This window comes from Euprymna scolopes, chromosome 2, assembly GCF_053919585.1.
Source record: "Euprymna scolopes isolate OS-2025 chromosome 2, ASM5391958v1, whole genome shotgun sequence".
NCBI lineage: Eukaryota > Metazoa > Mollusca > Cephalopoda > Sepiida > Sepiolidae > Euprymna > Euprymna scolopes.
The window spans coordinates 15,386,579-15,401,613 of NC_136483.1; the positions used below are offsets into that span (position 1 = coordinate 15,386,579).

At 29.6% G+C, this 15,035-nt stretch overlaps 1 protein-coding gene across 6 annotated transcripts in view; it reads left to right on the forward strand.

The window, feature by feature from the left end:
- The window catches only part of LOC145288909 (putative nuclear hormone receptor HR3), a 938,903-nt gene extending 924,175 nt beyond the window's left edge, over nucleotides 1–14,728 (forward strand). For all 6 annotated transcript variants that reach the window (XM_080136367.1, XM_080136371.1, XM_080136368.1 and 3 more), the window contains one exon: nucleotides 2,154–14,728. In XM_080136367.1, the coding sequence (XP_079992493.1) occupies nucleotides 2,154–2,413 (260 nt within the window). In that variant the 3' untranslated portion in view covers nucleotides 2,414–14,728. The remainder of the gene's footprint in view (nucleotides 1–2,153) is intronic.
- Nucleotides 14,729–15,035: the final 307 nt, after the last annotated feature.

Consider the following 15,035-nt stretch of genomic DNA (forward strand, 5'->3'; position numbering starts at 1 on the left):
TAAAGAATAGAAATTTAAATAACCCACTACTCATCAAACTGCTACAAAAAATACACACTCTCTCACAAAACAAAAGTATCAAATTCTGCTGGATCCCCATTCATTCTGGAATTCAGGGCAAATGAAACAGCTGACATAGCTGCCAAAAACGCTTTAAAACTCCTTAAAAGCAATATAAAAATTCCACATTCTGATTACAAACAACAAATAAATAATCTTATTATGAAGAAATGGCAAGAAAGATGGAATAACTGTCCAAATAATAAATTTTTCAAGATCAAGCCCACAATAGAAGAACGATTACCAGATGCCAGAAGATCACGTAGAGAGGAAGTGATTTTGTCCCATATTCGCATAGGACACACGCACATAACCCACTCCTTCCTGCTAAAAAAAAGAAGACCCTCCAGAATGTTTTGCATGCCAAGAACCTTTTACAGTAAAACACTTTCTTTCGGATTGTGGCAATCTCGCGCATATCCGGCAAAATTATTACAATGTCAACAATATGAAAGAATTATTTAAAAAAATAAATTCCAACAAAATATTAACATTTCTGAAAAAAGTAAATCTATATAAAAGAATATAACTTTAATTCAATCCAACTTTACAACCCCCCCACCTACCCACCCCAAAAAAGGAAGGAAGCACATCACCTAATGATACAAAAAGTCTGATTTGACTCTCTGATTAAATTAAAATATCTATTCAAAAAAAAAAAAAATTGGAACTCGACATTAAATAACAAAAAAAAAAAAAAAAAAAAAGGTTGATATGCCGTAAAACCAAACCAAACCAAACCGTTCCAGCTCCACCTCATAATAAATATGCTATAATGGAACTTTTATCAAATTGAAAAAGTCTGGTTATTTTTAACTTGTTTAAAAAGCTGGTTTGCATACTTAAGAAAAAAAATAAATAAATATAAAAAATACAAAAAAGCCGTGTGTTTTTGAGTTCAGATAATATGCAAATAGAATTTGGAAAATGTTCAGTTTCATGGGAGACTTTTTTTTTTCTTCGTTTTAAATATAAGAAAAAAGAATATTGGTTGATAATAGTATTTTTGACTTTTCAACAATGATCATCCTTTGATGTTGGTAACATTCTTTTCCAGACTTTTACTTTCTATAGCATTCCTCCAACTTTTTAATTAAGTTGGTCATTCATTGTTTACTATAAAATACTAAATCATCAGTATAAATCATCTCTTTTGAACAACTTGTAAGGAATTCCCTAGACAATGCTTCTGCAATACAAGTGAAAAGCAATAGACTTTGTATATCACTGTCTTTGAATACAAAAATTTGACAGTGAATAATATATCACTCCAGAAATTTTGTTTTATAAGGTGGCTTAATTCTGGGGAAAAAATAACAAAATACCAGATAAACAATGTGTCTGATTTTGTAAAATTTGACATTCTAAAAGCAAAATCGGCAACTATTATTTTATTTTCCATGAAGACGGTCAAATGTTGATGGCATTTAATTTTTTAATCCTTCCTCTTATAAATTATAAAAATTTTGACAATAAAATTTTATTTTAATTTGATGGTGTTTTACAATCTCTTTCTAAATGCATTTTAGAAAAAACAGGAAATTTATTTTTTCATTCTTTTAAAAAATATCTTTAAACATATTTTGATAAAATCATGTTAGTAGTTATAGTAAGAAAATGTTATAGACCTTCAATAATACTGACTGGTTTGTGTATTTTTTTAATGTCACACTTTCAATATTTAGGTAATTTATGTACCAGTTCCACTCTTGCCCCTGTCTATAAACGCGTAATGTTTGCTTATCTTAATAAGAATTAGAAAAGTTAAATTTTTTTTAAGTTACTTTACAAAATTCTCTTTATTTTCCAATTTGGAAATTACATAAATATTTCTTTCATGTTATTTATGGAATACTTACTCTTCTGTTGAGATTTTTTTCTCTTTTAAAAATGTTATTTACAATTAAATGTTTATATAAACATTAGTGGTGAGATTAAATATAGAATCATACATTAATATAGGCATTTTTTAATTCTTTAGAAGGAAATTTTGTTAAGATTTTGTGCTATTTTTATTTATATGATTATCTATATAAATGATGTATTCATTGGAGATGCCCTTAATTTATATTCTACTCTGCTTTTCTCATCAGATCGACCTGGGCTCAAGGACCTGACTGACATTCAGAAACTTCATGAGAAAGTGCTCACTGCTCTCAAATTAGAGGTTGGCAAGAATCATAAGGAGGAGGAGACTCTTTTGAATAGCCTTGTACAGCGTGTGGAGGATCTGCGCAGCCTCGGTGTACGACACATTGATGTCCTCAACAGATTTAAACAATCGGCACCTGATGTTGACTTTCCTGCTCTTCATAAAGAACTCTTCTCAGTGGAAGGAATTGAAGGATCATGAAATGAAATTTGTGTGGCAAGCGACACATCCTTTTTTTCCTTGCTGTACAGTTACGTTTAGATCAGGACTCTTCCTCCTATGGGTTACAATGGAACGTTTTAAGTTCGAAGGTGTGGGAGTGAATTGTTTACAAAGTGTAGAGCATAATCAAAGTTCTCTTGACACTGAAAAAGAATTTGGAAACAAGGTGAGCGAGGAGAAGGATGAGTTTCATGTGGTTAGAAATCATGCACTGGCAGGTATAGAAAAGAAACAGAAAAATGGCTTGAGATTGATCCATTGTCAAATGTAGACTTCTTTACATCTGTTTTCATGTCACAACCTATGGATGAAGCATACATTGCGCACATAAATAGGGAAATTGGGCTTATATTTCATTTTTACATGTTCATACACATATTTCCAAACTTGCATTCCCTTCATATATCATCTTATTTTTAATCTAGATAAAATGAATCTCTTTTATTATTGGGGGAATTTTTACTCTTTACATTTGTTATTCAGACTATCTTTTTTTAAACTAAAATTAAAAAGGAATATATAGATTTCCAGAAATGACAAAGGAAAAAAAATAATGTAGAAGCAAACATGATTAATGATTATTTTCCCAAGGAACATGCAATTATTAAGTTGTTTATGGTGGACAGTTTTCTGTTTTAGGTGATAATTTTAAGACCATTAACCATATCTAAGATATTGTTGTAATTACAAATTTCTTGGATGACAAATATTTTTCTTTCATTGTCTTTTAAAAAATGTTCATGAATCAATTTATTAAAAATGTTTGAAATTTGTAACATCTGTAGACATTTTGACTTTTTAAATATCAGTTTGGAATTTTTAAAACTCGTCTCTAATTTGGAAAATAACCATAGAAGCATTGTAACAAATACAATATTTAGAATTTCTTGTAAATTAAAATGGTCTTGCATCTCATAACAATTGCATATTTTTGTACAAAAGTAAAATATGTCATGTTAGAAATTTGTTTTTCTACTAAATTGAATGAATTTTTATAGTCTTGTTTCGTTTTTTTTTTTTTTTTTTTTTTTTTTTTTTAAATGCCTAATGTCTAGGATAACTCTAAAAATAATTAGTATGTGTATACACAAGTCTTCCGAACAAAAATGCTGAGTGAATAACAATGTTAAACAGGTAAAAACTTAAAACTTTTCCAAATCTGTTTCCATTATTTTAGGATTCTCCTTAACTAGTCTTTCTTTGTTAAATTGACTCTTTCTCTCTATCTCGTCTTTTCCATGTGATTGCTCTCCTATCACACAATATACCTGGTCAACTAATGGAGGAGGGTATCAATTTATTACATTACAATCATAAATTTTAAGACTACTCTGCTTGAATAAAATTAGTTTTGTTTTTAAAATCATTACAGTATAAAATATGTGGAGATAGTGTTGTATCAGCCATTATTAACAAACACATGCTTCAAAGTTCTGAGATGTTTTTGTTTCTACATAGTTATGGTTGATTTGTAATTAATATAAAAATCGTTCTAGCCAATAAGGCTATACACCACTGTGTAATTAAAACAAAATAAAATGATTAAAGTAGCTGCTTGAGGAAAACCAAAGCTAGAGATGACCATTAGATTAAGTTAATTTCTGCAAGTTCTCCAATGAGATTTTGCTAAAAGCTACATACAACTCTGTTTAAAAAGGCACAATTACAAATTTTATAACAATTTCATGTTAATCTTGAAGTTTGGTCTGAAATAATTCAAACCCACCTGACAAATATCAGCTAATAACTCATTGAATGCAAACATCTGCTTTTCATAAAGAACTCTTCTTGATGGAAGGAATCGAAAGATGAACTGAAACCCTTCAATCTTTTTGTAGCAAGGGGGATATAACCCTCTTTCTCTTTGATGTACATTTAGATCAGAACCTGTGGATTACAATATAACTTGTGTTTTTTCCAAGAAGTTAAGCCACACTGGACACTTGAAGAAAATGTGTAAAAGAATGACTCCAGCCATAAAGCAACTACCAGGACAAATAAGTGAGACTGCCATATCCAAATTTAGAATCATTGAACTCTTTGGTGCTACAAGGAGCAGCAATAGAAAAATCTGCATATTCATCAGTAACCCATGTTTAATGCATAACTATACTTCATGCCAGTGCTTGAAATTAATGTAGCATTTTTTTTGTTTTGTTTATCTAAAACCAAAATGATAAAACTGGGCTGGGAAATTGCCCAAATTTTACCCTTCATTCAGAACATCTGAAAAATAGTTAAGAACCATGTAAAAGAGAATCCTGAAAGTGCTAAAGAAGTAATAATAGAGGTTGTTTCCATAGACGACTACAAATACTCCATTTTTCTCAGCAAAGCCCACTGCATCAAAATTGTGATCGAAAGCAAAGAGACAAGACATACTTTAACTCCTTAATTTACTTAGAAACATCAGCATTTATAAATTGATGATCAAGCTAAACTCGTTTTGTTTTTAATTAATAAGTTTTCAATTGTATTTTAAATCTAAAATTGCAGGGTGGTCTTAAACTTTTATTGTATTGTAAATATTTGGAGTCTGAAATTTGGCTCTTTAACCAAGCACGGTTATTGGCGGGAAATAAAACAAAAGGTGAAGGTTTACCAATCTCTCGTGCCATTTTGGCTGTTGATGTATGCATAGCAGTATCCATTTCAGGGAGACTGTGCACAAGCATTTGTGTATGTGCACATAGTTTACATCATGTTTGAAGTCTATATAAAAAAATTCATTCCCATCTGAGTATTTTGCTGCCATAACATCAAGCAAACCTGTTTGATGGTTGAGAGGATTTAAAAAATATAAAAAAAAAAGACAAATGCAAGAGTCCGTTGACATTGTACTTTACACTTGAGACTTATAGATCACCAATCATGTGAGTGAGAGTAATTACTCATTGATGAGGGCACTATTACATAAGGATCTTGTGGTTGGATTATTCTCTCGGTCCATTTCACACTAACTGATCTGCTATCATCCACAAAATGTTTGACCCTATTTCATACTGTTGAAACATTATATCAAAGGAAATATTTGAAGAAAGAAATTAAAATGTATTAAAAATTTAAAAAAAAAAAAAAAAAAGTATACGACTTTACAAAAAATATAGAACAAAAAATGAAATGGATAATTGTTTTATTTTTATATTGAGTGTTGCAAAGAAAAGTATATAAAATGTTTTGTTTAAGAGCAAAAAAGTAAAAATGAAAATCTAAAAAAAAATGAAAAAAAATTGTGTAAAAACAAAACAAAGAAAACGAACTCAGCTCCTCAATGAAATTGAGATCTGTTTATTTTCTATCACTTTCTGGAAAATCCAGCATAGACAAAAAAAATGGTTAAAAAGAAAGGTTTTGCCACACTTTTGTGGCCTCTTTTGCTGGATGATTCACATTGTTGTTTTTTTTTTTTTTATTATCCCAATGTTTATAATTTCTTCCCTTCTTTCTCATCACCCTTTCTATTTTTCTTCATTTTTCTGCTAATTTGTTATTCAATCCCTCTTCCTACTTTGTCCCCTCCTCATCATCTTATTATATACTCACATGCACTCAAATATTAGCATTTGTCTGTGTGTGTATCTATACATGTGTGTGAGTATATATGTTATTTATAAACATTATGCAGTTAAAAACAAAATACTGTAATGCTTACTGGGTATGTAAACTGACCCTAAAAGTATAAACATAGGGTTTAAGTTTTGACACCCACAATATGTATATTGTTTTTTTTTTTTTTTTTTTACAGATATAAGCTTGTTATTTTCAATATTTACATGTATACATACAGCATTACATGTGTATATAAACACACAAAATGAGTATGTGTGGATATATATTGGCATATATAAATAATGTTTCCCTATTGGTTTTGGTATATATAAATTGGGCAGGCTCAGTGCTTTACCCCCTCCTTTAAATTTTTTAAATATAAATCATGCATGTTTACTCATTCTCCTCCTGAGTGTAAAATGGAGTCCAGCTTCTTCCAAACCTTTTCTTACTCCCTTCTTTCTCACAGAATCCCCCCCCCCATTTGTATTATCTATAACTATTTATTTTTTTTTTAATACAAGTAAATCATAGTATTTGATAATCCCTACTTATTATTTAAATGAAAGGAAAGGCTTCCATTTACTACAGACATAGTAAGCCGGCTTAATTCAGTTTGTGGTCTTTGATCTTTTTTTTTTGCATAAAAAAGTTTGATCTTTTTTTTTTTTTTTTTTTTTTGCATAAAAAAGTTTGATCTTTCTTTCTTTTTTCTTTTTTTTTTTTGCATATCTATAAAAACATGTTTGAGAAACGCATGTGATGATTTTTCAATCTTTTGTCTAGCAAACTATTATTTCAGTCTAAGCATTATTGCATAAACATATATTGAGAATTTAACACAATAAACATTAAAGTATTAGTCTCTTTTGTGGCAAATCTCATCTGAGAAAGTTAACTAAGCTCATAAAAATCTAGCAACCAGTCTGATTTTTGACTGGCCAAATTTGACATATCTATTGGCTATGCAATGTTGGTGTTTTACATGCAACATCATCTTTGCTTATTACAAGTTTTGAATCCTTACACAAGGAAATGTCAGCTAATCAAATATTATAGCACTATCAAATCTTCTATGTGAAACACTGCCAAGCCTTTTTGTTTTATGAATTTTAACCATTTGAAACTGTTAAGTGTACTTTTGTCTGTAGGTTTAACGATTCTTTTTCTTTCTATCCCTCTCCTCTTTTTATCCTTATGTTGAAGAATTCTGGAATTCCTTTGTTTAATTCACAATTAAGCCAATAGCATGCATTTCATTTGTAAATATGTGACATAATCGAAAGAGGATTTTATATAACTTTTCATTGTTGTTACCATAGATCAACTTATCTACATTAATATTTTTGTTTATCTTGGAAAGTATCAAGAATCAATGATTACATATGTTTGCAGCTATTATGATAATGATTCAAGTACCTTATGCACAACTTCTAACAGTCACCCTTCAACTGTCATGTTCACTCCCTCAACAGTTACACCACATTTATCTATTTTCATTAGTTTTTTGTCAATGAAGTGCAACCAACCAAAAAAACAATAGATGCCTTTTATTTTTACTGTATTTTGTAAATTTCTTTTTATATTTCTAATTTTCCTTGGATTATTTCTGTACTATTTCAGCACAATTAAGTTGATTTGGGTCAGTTTCGATTTTAAATGCACAAAAAGATGAATTGTGGGTTGTTTTGTTTTTATGACTACACTGTAGTTATATATTAAAAAAAAGAAAAGTCAGAAAAAAAAACTCTAGTCATATTTTGTGTTGTGTCATGACCCTGGATTTTTAAGCTGAACTTATTTCTTTAAAATGTCTTAAAATACAGCTGGAATGGAAAAGTAGCATTTTTTTCTTATGCTCATTTAAGGTTTAAAAATAATTTAGACTTGTTATTTCTTAAAACTAATCTTTAATTGACAATTTAGGTGACTAAAATATTTTTCATATTTTTTTTTATATTTTAAAACTTTTTAAATACATTTAAAAAAAGATTGTTTGGAAATCAATGTTTACTTTTATATTGAATCTATAAACAAATTATTTTGGAATTGTTTGATATCTCCCTTGAAATAATTATTTTAAGTGCTATAAGAAATATTTTTATTCTAAGAAAGCAAATCAAATCATTGTGACCAAACACATATGAAAACTTTCCCCCATAATGATCCGAAACATTCCTAAAAATTGTAGTGAACATAATATTTTAGCTAGATAAATATTAATGGGTTCTAATATCAATTTGTTCCATCTCATTAACAGCTTGAGATAAAGGCATATGTGGATCTTCCTAATAAGTTTAATAAGAAAAGTGTGAAAGTAGAGTTTATACAACTAAAATTATTGCTTTAGAAAATGGTTTATTTTGTGAAGCCTTATTTATGTGTTGTGAAAATGATTGAAAGTTGATCACATTTTCAGAATCTTTACAATTATATGCCATTTGTATGTAACATTTCTTATACTTAATCTTATTATTATGTATTGTATTCTCTAGGCATCAACAATATGTACATATCTTACCTGTGCTGATACATAAGAAGTTATTCAATTGACATATATAACAGATATTCTCTTCAATGTTTTTATATGTATCGTTATGAAATTTAAAATAATGGAATTCTTCAAATTATGGTTGATTTATAATTTTGCATAACAAGGGAAGTAACTTTTGTTTTATTGTTGATGCTGATGTAACTGCTGAGAAATTAGCATTTTCACAGAGTTTGAGACATCAAATGAAATTTTAATTTTTTTTAATATCAAAATAAAACCAATTTTATTTTAAAATTAACTCCTTTTCTTTTATAAAGTATTTTTTAAATTAAAAGTTAGATATATAAACATGCTTTATCTTTTGTAAAAGAATTTTGTTTAACAAATTTCATTCAGTTGTATATTGTCACAACAATGTCAGGTACTTGAAAAAATTTAGATTTTTTTATGCAGTTTTAAAATATCGATGAACTCTGGCATATTTTCTTTCTCTAACTAGATTAATTTTTACTATGTTTATAAAAATAGAAGTTTAAAGTTATTAGCAAGATTCTAAAATGATAACATTTGTCATGCAGTAAATGAGTTTCAAAGATAAAACAAGTTTCTTTATTAATAACATTAACTTGATTATTTTTTTATGAATTCTGTAAATACGTATAATGTGACATTCAGTCAGTGAAGTCATACAACTCTAATAAAATTGGTTTACTAATCCCAATGGTGTTTAAAGAAAGGTTAACACTTTAGCAAAGTTGGTAGCTACTTTTTCTTTTAGAGTTATTTCCCCTTCCTATTCTCGCTCTCCACTCTTGTGGTTGCAACTTCTCACTTGGCAGACACTAAGTATTGACATAGAATATTTTATCATCTAGTATTTGAACATTATTTAATGTACAGTATCAATCCCTGGACTTGTGATTCAATAGGGCAAAGAAATTGTTCAAGACAGGTAAGTTGTTGCTGTGTGTGTATATACATCCTTAGCATTTTGACAAATTTGTGAGATTATGGACTTCAAGTTTTAAATTTGTCTTATGGTCTCAAGTAAATAACCAACTGAATTTAGTTAAATGCCTAATGTTTAATTATTTTTAAAACAAAATTATAATTTAGTATTGTTCAAAAGGGGATTTATGAGGAGGCAATTTCTACATCTCTGCTTTCATTGGTGAAAGATTGTACTTTCTTTCAATTAAATTACCCCATCCTCACACATACCTTTTTTTTTCTTCATTTCCAATTGTATGGTTAGGAGAATAGAATTCTTTTGAGGGTTCATGTACATTGGGATGACTGACAAGTTATAAGAAATGTTTCTGAATTCCACCACTACCACCACAGCTTTTTATTCTCTAATTGTATAATTCTTATTTTCTGCACAAAATTTGCACACATGTACATTACTCCCCTACCCCTCTAATTCTTGTTTGTATATTCAATATAAGATGTGGTGCATTTGTACATTTCATGGGTGAAGAAAATCAGCTGCTTTGCTTCCCCGTTTTCACACAAACCTCAGTTTATATTTCTTTAAAAGGGAAGCAATCATACCTGTCGTCGTCATAATCATAATTACCCCATGCACTGTATGATTGTGTATTGCCTTGTATTATTTACTCCGCATTTAAACCATTGCTACTGTTGTTGATATATAATATTAAATAGAGATGTGTTTGTGTAACTGTTGTACACAACTGACATACTAACTGTATTAATCAACTGTGGTTAAATTTCTCAGGAATGCAATGGCTTCATTGTCATAAGTTTCATAAATTTTGAGTTTCAAAGAATAATCATGAATTCACATTTTAAAAAAACAACATTTTTTTCCCCAAATTTTCTTCTGTTGTATAAACTTTATGCAGTTCTAACATTGGCATTTTTTTTTAAATACTTATGTTGACAATTATTCATTTTGTATATTTTAACACAAACACCTTCATTACACAGTTGTTTCTCAATGACTAAAGTGCTATTGACATTCTGAAACATCTTGTTGGTTTAAAATGTAGTAATTATTTCCCCTCCCTCCCACTCTCTCTCTCACACACACACACACACACATATGCGATTTTATGAACTGCTGTTTTTTATATCCTGCTATAAGAAAGAATTGTTTAAGAAAAAAAAAACTTCTGCCGATGGTTTCAATTTTCAAACCCACCCCCATCCCCTCATCTAGCAATTCCACTGAGGCCAGTTTTACTTGTATATCAGCTGTTCTGATATATTAGATGAATACTTAGAAAAACACAAATTAATTTCATTTCTATTCCACAAATCCATCTGTTGTTGTTGCTGTTGTTTCTTTTGGGTTCAGCATTTTTTTTTTTTATGGTGATGGGAGGAAAATTCAGGTGAAAATTTATGTGTAAAGAGATTGGCAATGGCCACCTTTTTGTTTATCTTCCTTCACTATAACTTTGTCTTTTCTTCCATATCGTTATATTTGGTAAATAGAACTTTTTTCCTCTGTGTGTAAACAAATCTGGGAATCTTTTTTCCTTCTTTCAATTTGGAGAAAAGTTTTTTTTTTTTTTTTTATGTTAAAAAAGAAGAGAAAACAAAAAACACTGGTCAAGAGTATCACTGATTCCTTTGTATGAAAAAAAAAGATTGTGATATTCTTAGTCTGAATAAGAGACTATCCAGGAGGCATTTTATCTTCTGAATGAAACAATTTTAGCAGCTATTCCAAGGAAATGTATGCATGTGTACGCGTGTAATTTAGTGAATGGACATCATTTAATACGGGTGTGGGCAATCACTGAGTACTACTACTATGAATGTTTTAATATATCAACAACAGCAACAAGCAACTTTTGAACCAGATGTCTGCTATGATCATATCTTTTCCATCTTCATCAAAACCAGGCAGGTTAGTTTTGATATTGATTACTCTCTCATACACATAATTGGGAGAGCAGCAGCAGCAGATTTTGATGAGATTGGTTGGTCACACGTTTACTATATATTCTTATCATTATAGACACAAAAACCTTTCCTATTTTGTTATCTAGTTAATAGACAAATATTATACTTGTGCTAAAAAAAAACAAAACAATTCCAATGTTTTTCATTTTGTTTTTTTTTTTTGATAAGACAAACATTTTTTTAAGTTAACTTTTTCTACTATTACTTACTGTGTTGTAAATGCTGTTGATTCCTGTCGATAGCTCCTAAAATTGACATCCTTCATTGAATTTCTCTGATTATTGCCCCCCCCCCTATTTTCCCAGAACTATTGTTCACTATTTTCCAAGTTTGTGGCACTTTTTGATTTTTCAATCTTTCTTTTTATAAGAATCACGCACATCAGTTTATTATTCCGTTTGTAATTGTTAAAATATGAAACACAATTTTATATGCTGTATCTTATTCCTAAGTTGACTGGTCAAGGCAACAAATGGAAAAGTAAAATATCTGACATTCCTGATAAAGATAAAATATTTTTTCCAATTTCTTTGGTTCATCTGAAAAACAAAAAGTATATCGCTTGGAGAAAGGGTTTTGCATTTTTGTTGTTGAATGTTTTACTTAGACTAAGCCTTGTCAAATGTTCTCTGTTGACAATTATCTGATTGCCCACTTCATACTTGAAAGATATTCATGGCAGGCAGGGAATTTAAGTTCTGGGTCGATGATGGTTTATAACTTTAAAAACAAACAACACACCCTATTTGATTCTCTCTGCTTTTTATTAAGAGGAAGGATAAAAGGTAAAATCAAAATTTAATAAAAACAAACCCAAAACAGAAATGTTGAAATGCTATTCAATTTTTAACTAACTCCCCCACCCCCCACTCGCAATCAAACTGGTATTTGTCTAGTCCACATTGTGACTGACTTCTGGAGATTCTTACAGGAAAAGGTTTTATATTTTTCATCTCATCCTTGTTCCCATTCCATTTATTATATCAAGTGGCTGTTTATGTTGAACAAGTGGCAAATGGAATAATTCCAGGCTGTCTCATTTCCACAAAGTGCCTTCACACTTCTCGTTGCTTCTTTCATCTTTTTTACTTTTTTCTCTCATAATTGGTTCACTCTCTTAGGTAACCAAAATGCACTGAAATAATGGATTTGATTTTTAAACCTACCCTCTAATATTCAAATTTCTGGCTATGTAGATTTTTCAAGTATATGAATTTGTTCACTGCTCTTGGCATGATAATATTAATGATTAAACTATTTAATCTCACTGAACAGAGCAGCAATACCGTGTTATTCCTGACTCACCTCCAATTTATGTACATAGTTTTGTTTTATTTTTTTTATAGCTATTTTTCTTTTACTTACCTTAATTGGTTCAAAAATCCAAAGATTTAAACTTTGACATTGGTAGCTGATTTTGCTGATCATTCCTAATCGTGATCATGTTGAGAACAACACTTTTATAACTTGCTGTTACTCTCATGTTTACACATTTTACTGTGAACAGATTTTATTCTCTTAATTGAAAACTTTGTAACATGCTAATTCTATGCTGATTCCATTTTCTATAAATCTTAAATGTTGTACACTTTCCCATCTGGGAAGCACCTTCAGTGCCACAATGCTGCATATTAGGTGAAAGGATGAGAAATTTAAAAACGGCTTTTGAGCCTTGCTAGCAAAATAGTTTTTTCAATTTAGGGAGGTAAATTTCAAATGATTATTTGTTGATCATTTTTTTTTTTTTTTTTTTTTTTTTTTTTTATGAAAGGGCAAGCCTCTTGAAATTTGATTTTTATTCCTTTTGAAGAAAAAATCTCAAAATGCCTAAATCTTCACCCTGCCTAAATTAGGCTAAAATTCTGATAACATACTTAATTTGCCTTGTTCATATTTGGTTCAACTGTCAGTAACAATGATTTTATTAATTTTCATTGCTAACAAAGACACCACTCCTTTATCCGAGAATATATTTTCTTCCCTTCTATTGATAATTTTAAATAATTTCTTTTTACACCTCTTTTCTTTGCTAGCAACTTAGACCGAGAGCATCTACTAAAAAAATATTTTCATCTGTTATTCACTGCAGTTGGAATAGAAATTATTTCTATATTCTCCTTTGGAACGTTTTATGATTTTTAAGACTTTGGTTTATTGAAGAGCCTTAAGGACTACATAGTTTTTTGACAACATTAGCTATATTTCATTAGTGATATTTAGATTAGTTTATCTAATTTATTTAATTGGATAAATTAATAGTTTTCTCCTCCGCTATTTTAAATAGTGATCATATTTCTATTTGTTTTTCACTCATAAAAGATTTGTTTTTGTAACTGACCAAAAGGCTATTGTCAATATATGCATTTGTTTAGTTTCTGTATTCAAGTGTGCACGGTTATTTGTGATATTCAAGATTGAAAGTGCTTCTTAACCCCATCTCCCCCATTTGGGGTATTTGAAATAAAGCTATAAAATAAATGGCTGTTGCTGATTGGTCAGTCTTTTCCTTTTAATGGATAGTGTGTATACTCTATATTTTATGGAGATGCCACCAAAAATGGATAACTTTGTTAGTGGTTTTTGTTAATGGAAAACAGTTGGATTATTTACTTATGACTATGAAAGTATTTAATGAGATATAAATTATGTTAAAAACTTGATTACCAAGAAATGTGCAACTTCTATATTTCATAAAAAGTTTTATCCCCCACCCCCCAACACAATTTCTGTTTAGTCTGAAATATAATTACATAAACTCTTAATTGCTATCTTTTTTTCAATCATTTCAAAAGACAGATTTTTCTTTTTTTCCCAAACACAAAAAAAAATCAAACAATTTAATGTTAAATCAGCGTTTGACAGTTTTGATCGGCTGCCAAAAATTTACAAGAAACTCACATAATAGATTCAAATTACAAAATCGTTTTTATTTTTATTTTTATTTTTTTGTGGGGTGGGGTTAGAAAAAAAAAAACATTTGTGATGCCATTTCTTTTCTCTTTTGCTGCTGCTCTCTCTTTCTCCCTTCCTGGATACTCTTCGATGTGTATTTTCATAGCAACACCAGCAGTGGCCACTGATTACCACAACTGCATTTACTTCTACAACTTTATTTCTTTAATACAATTCTTCTTTGTCCTCTTCCTGCTGGTGTCTGTGGTGGTGTTTTGCCCTCCTCTCTTGTTGCTGCTTCATTCTGTGATGGACGAAGAGCAACCAGGTGGCTAAGATGAATGAGTGGACAAACGTTGGATGGATGAATGGATGGATGATGTCAACCCTTCAATAAAAGCAATACAATAGTTTCTACAATTCTCTTTGTCTTCTTTGTTGTTTTTATTGTGTTTTTGTATATAACTTTCCTGCATGTTAAAATAATTGAATGTTTTGTTTTAAAAAAGAAAAATGTTCTCTTTCAACGGAAGAAAATGAATATTCTGGCTGCATATATTTTTTATATCTTTGCTGCTCAGAAAGTTGCCTTTTGGGACAATTCCCCATCTAGCAAGTTTGAAACAGTTTAACTGTGAAATAATCTAAATATTCTTTTGAAATGCACTTTTTGTTTTTATTAGTTTTTTTTTTATGTTGAATAATTATTCTTAAAATTTAAATACACAT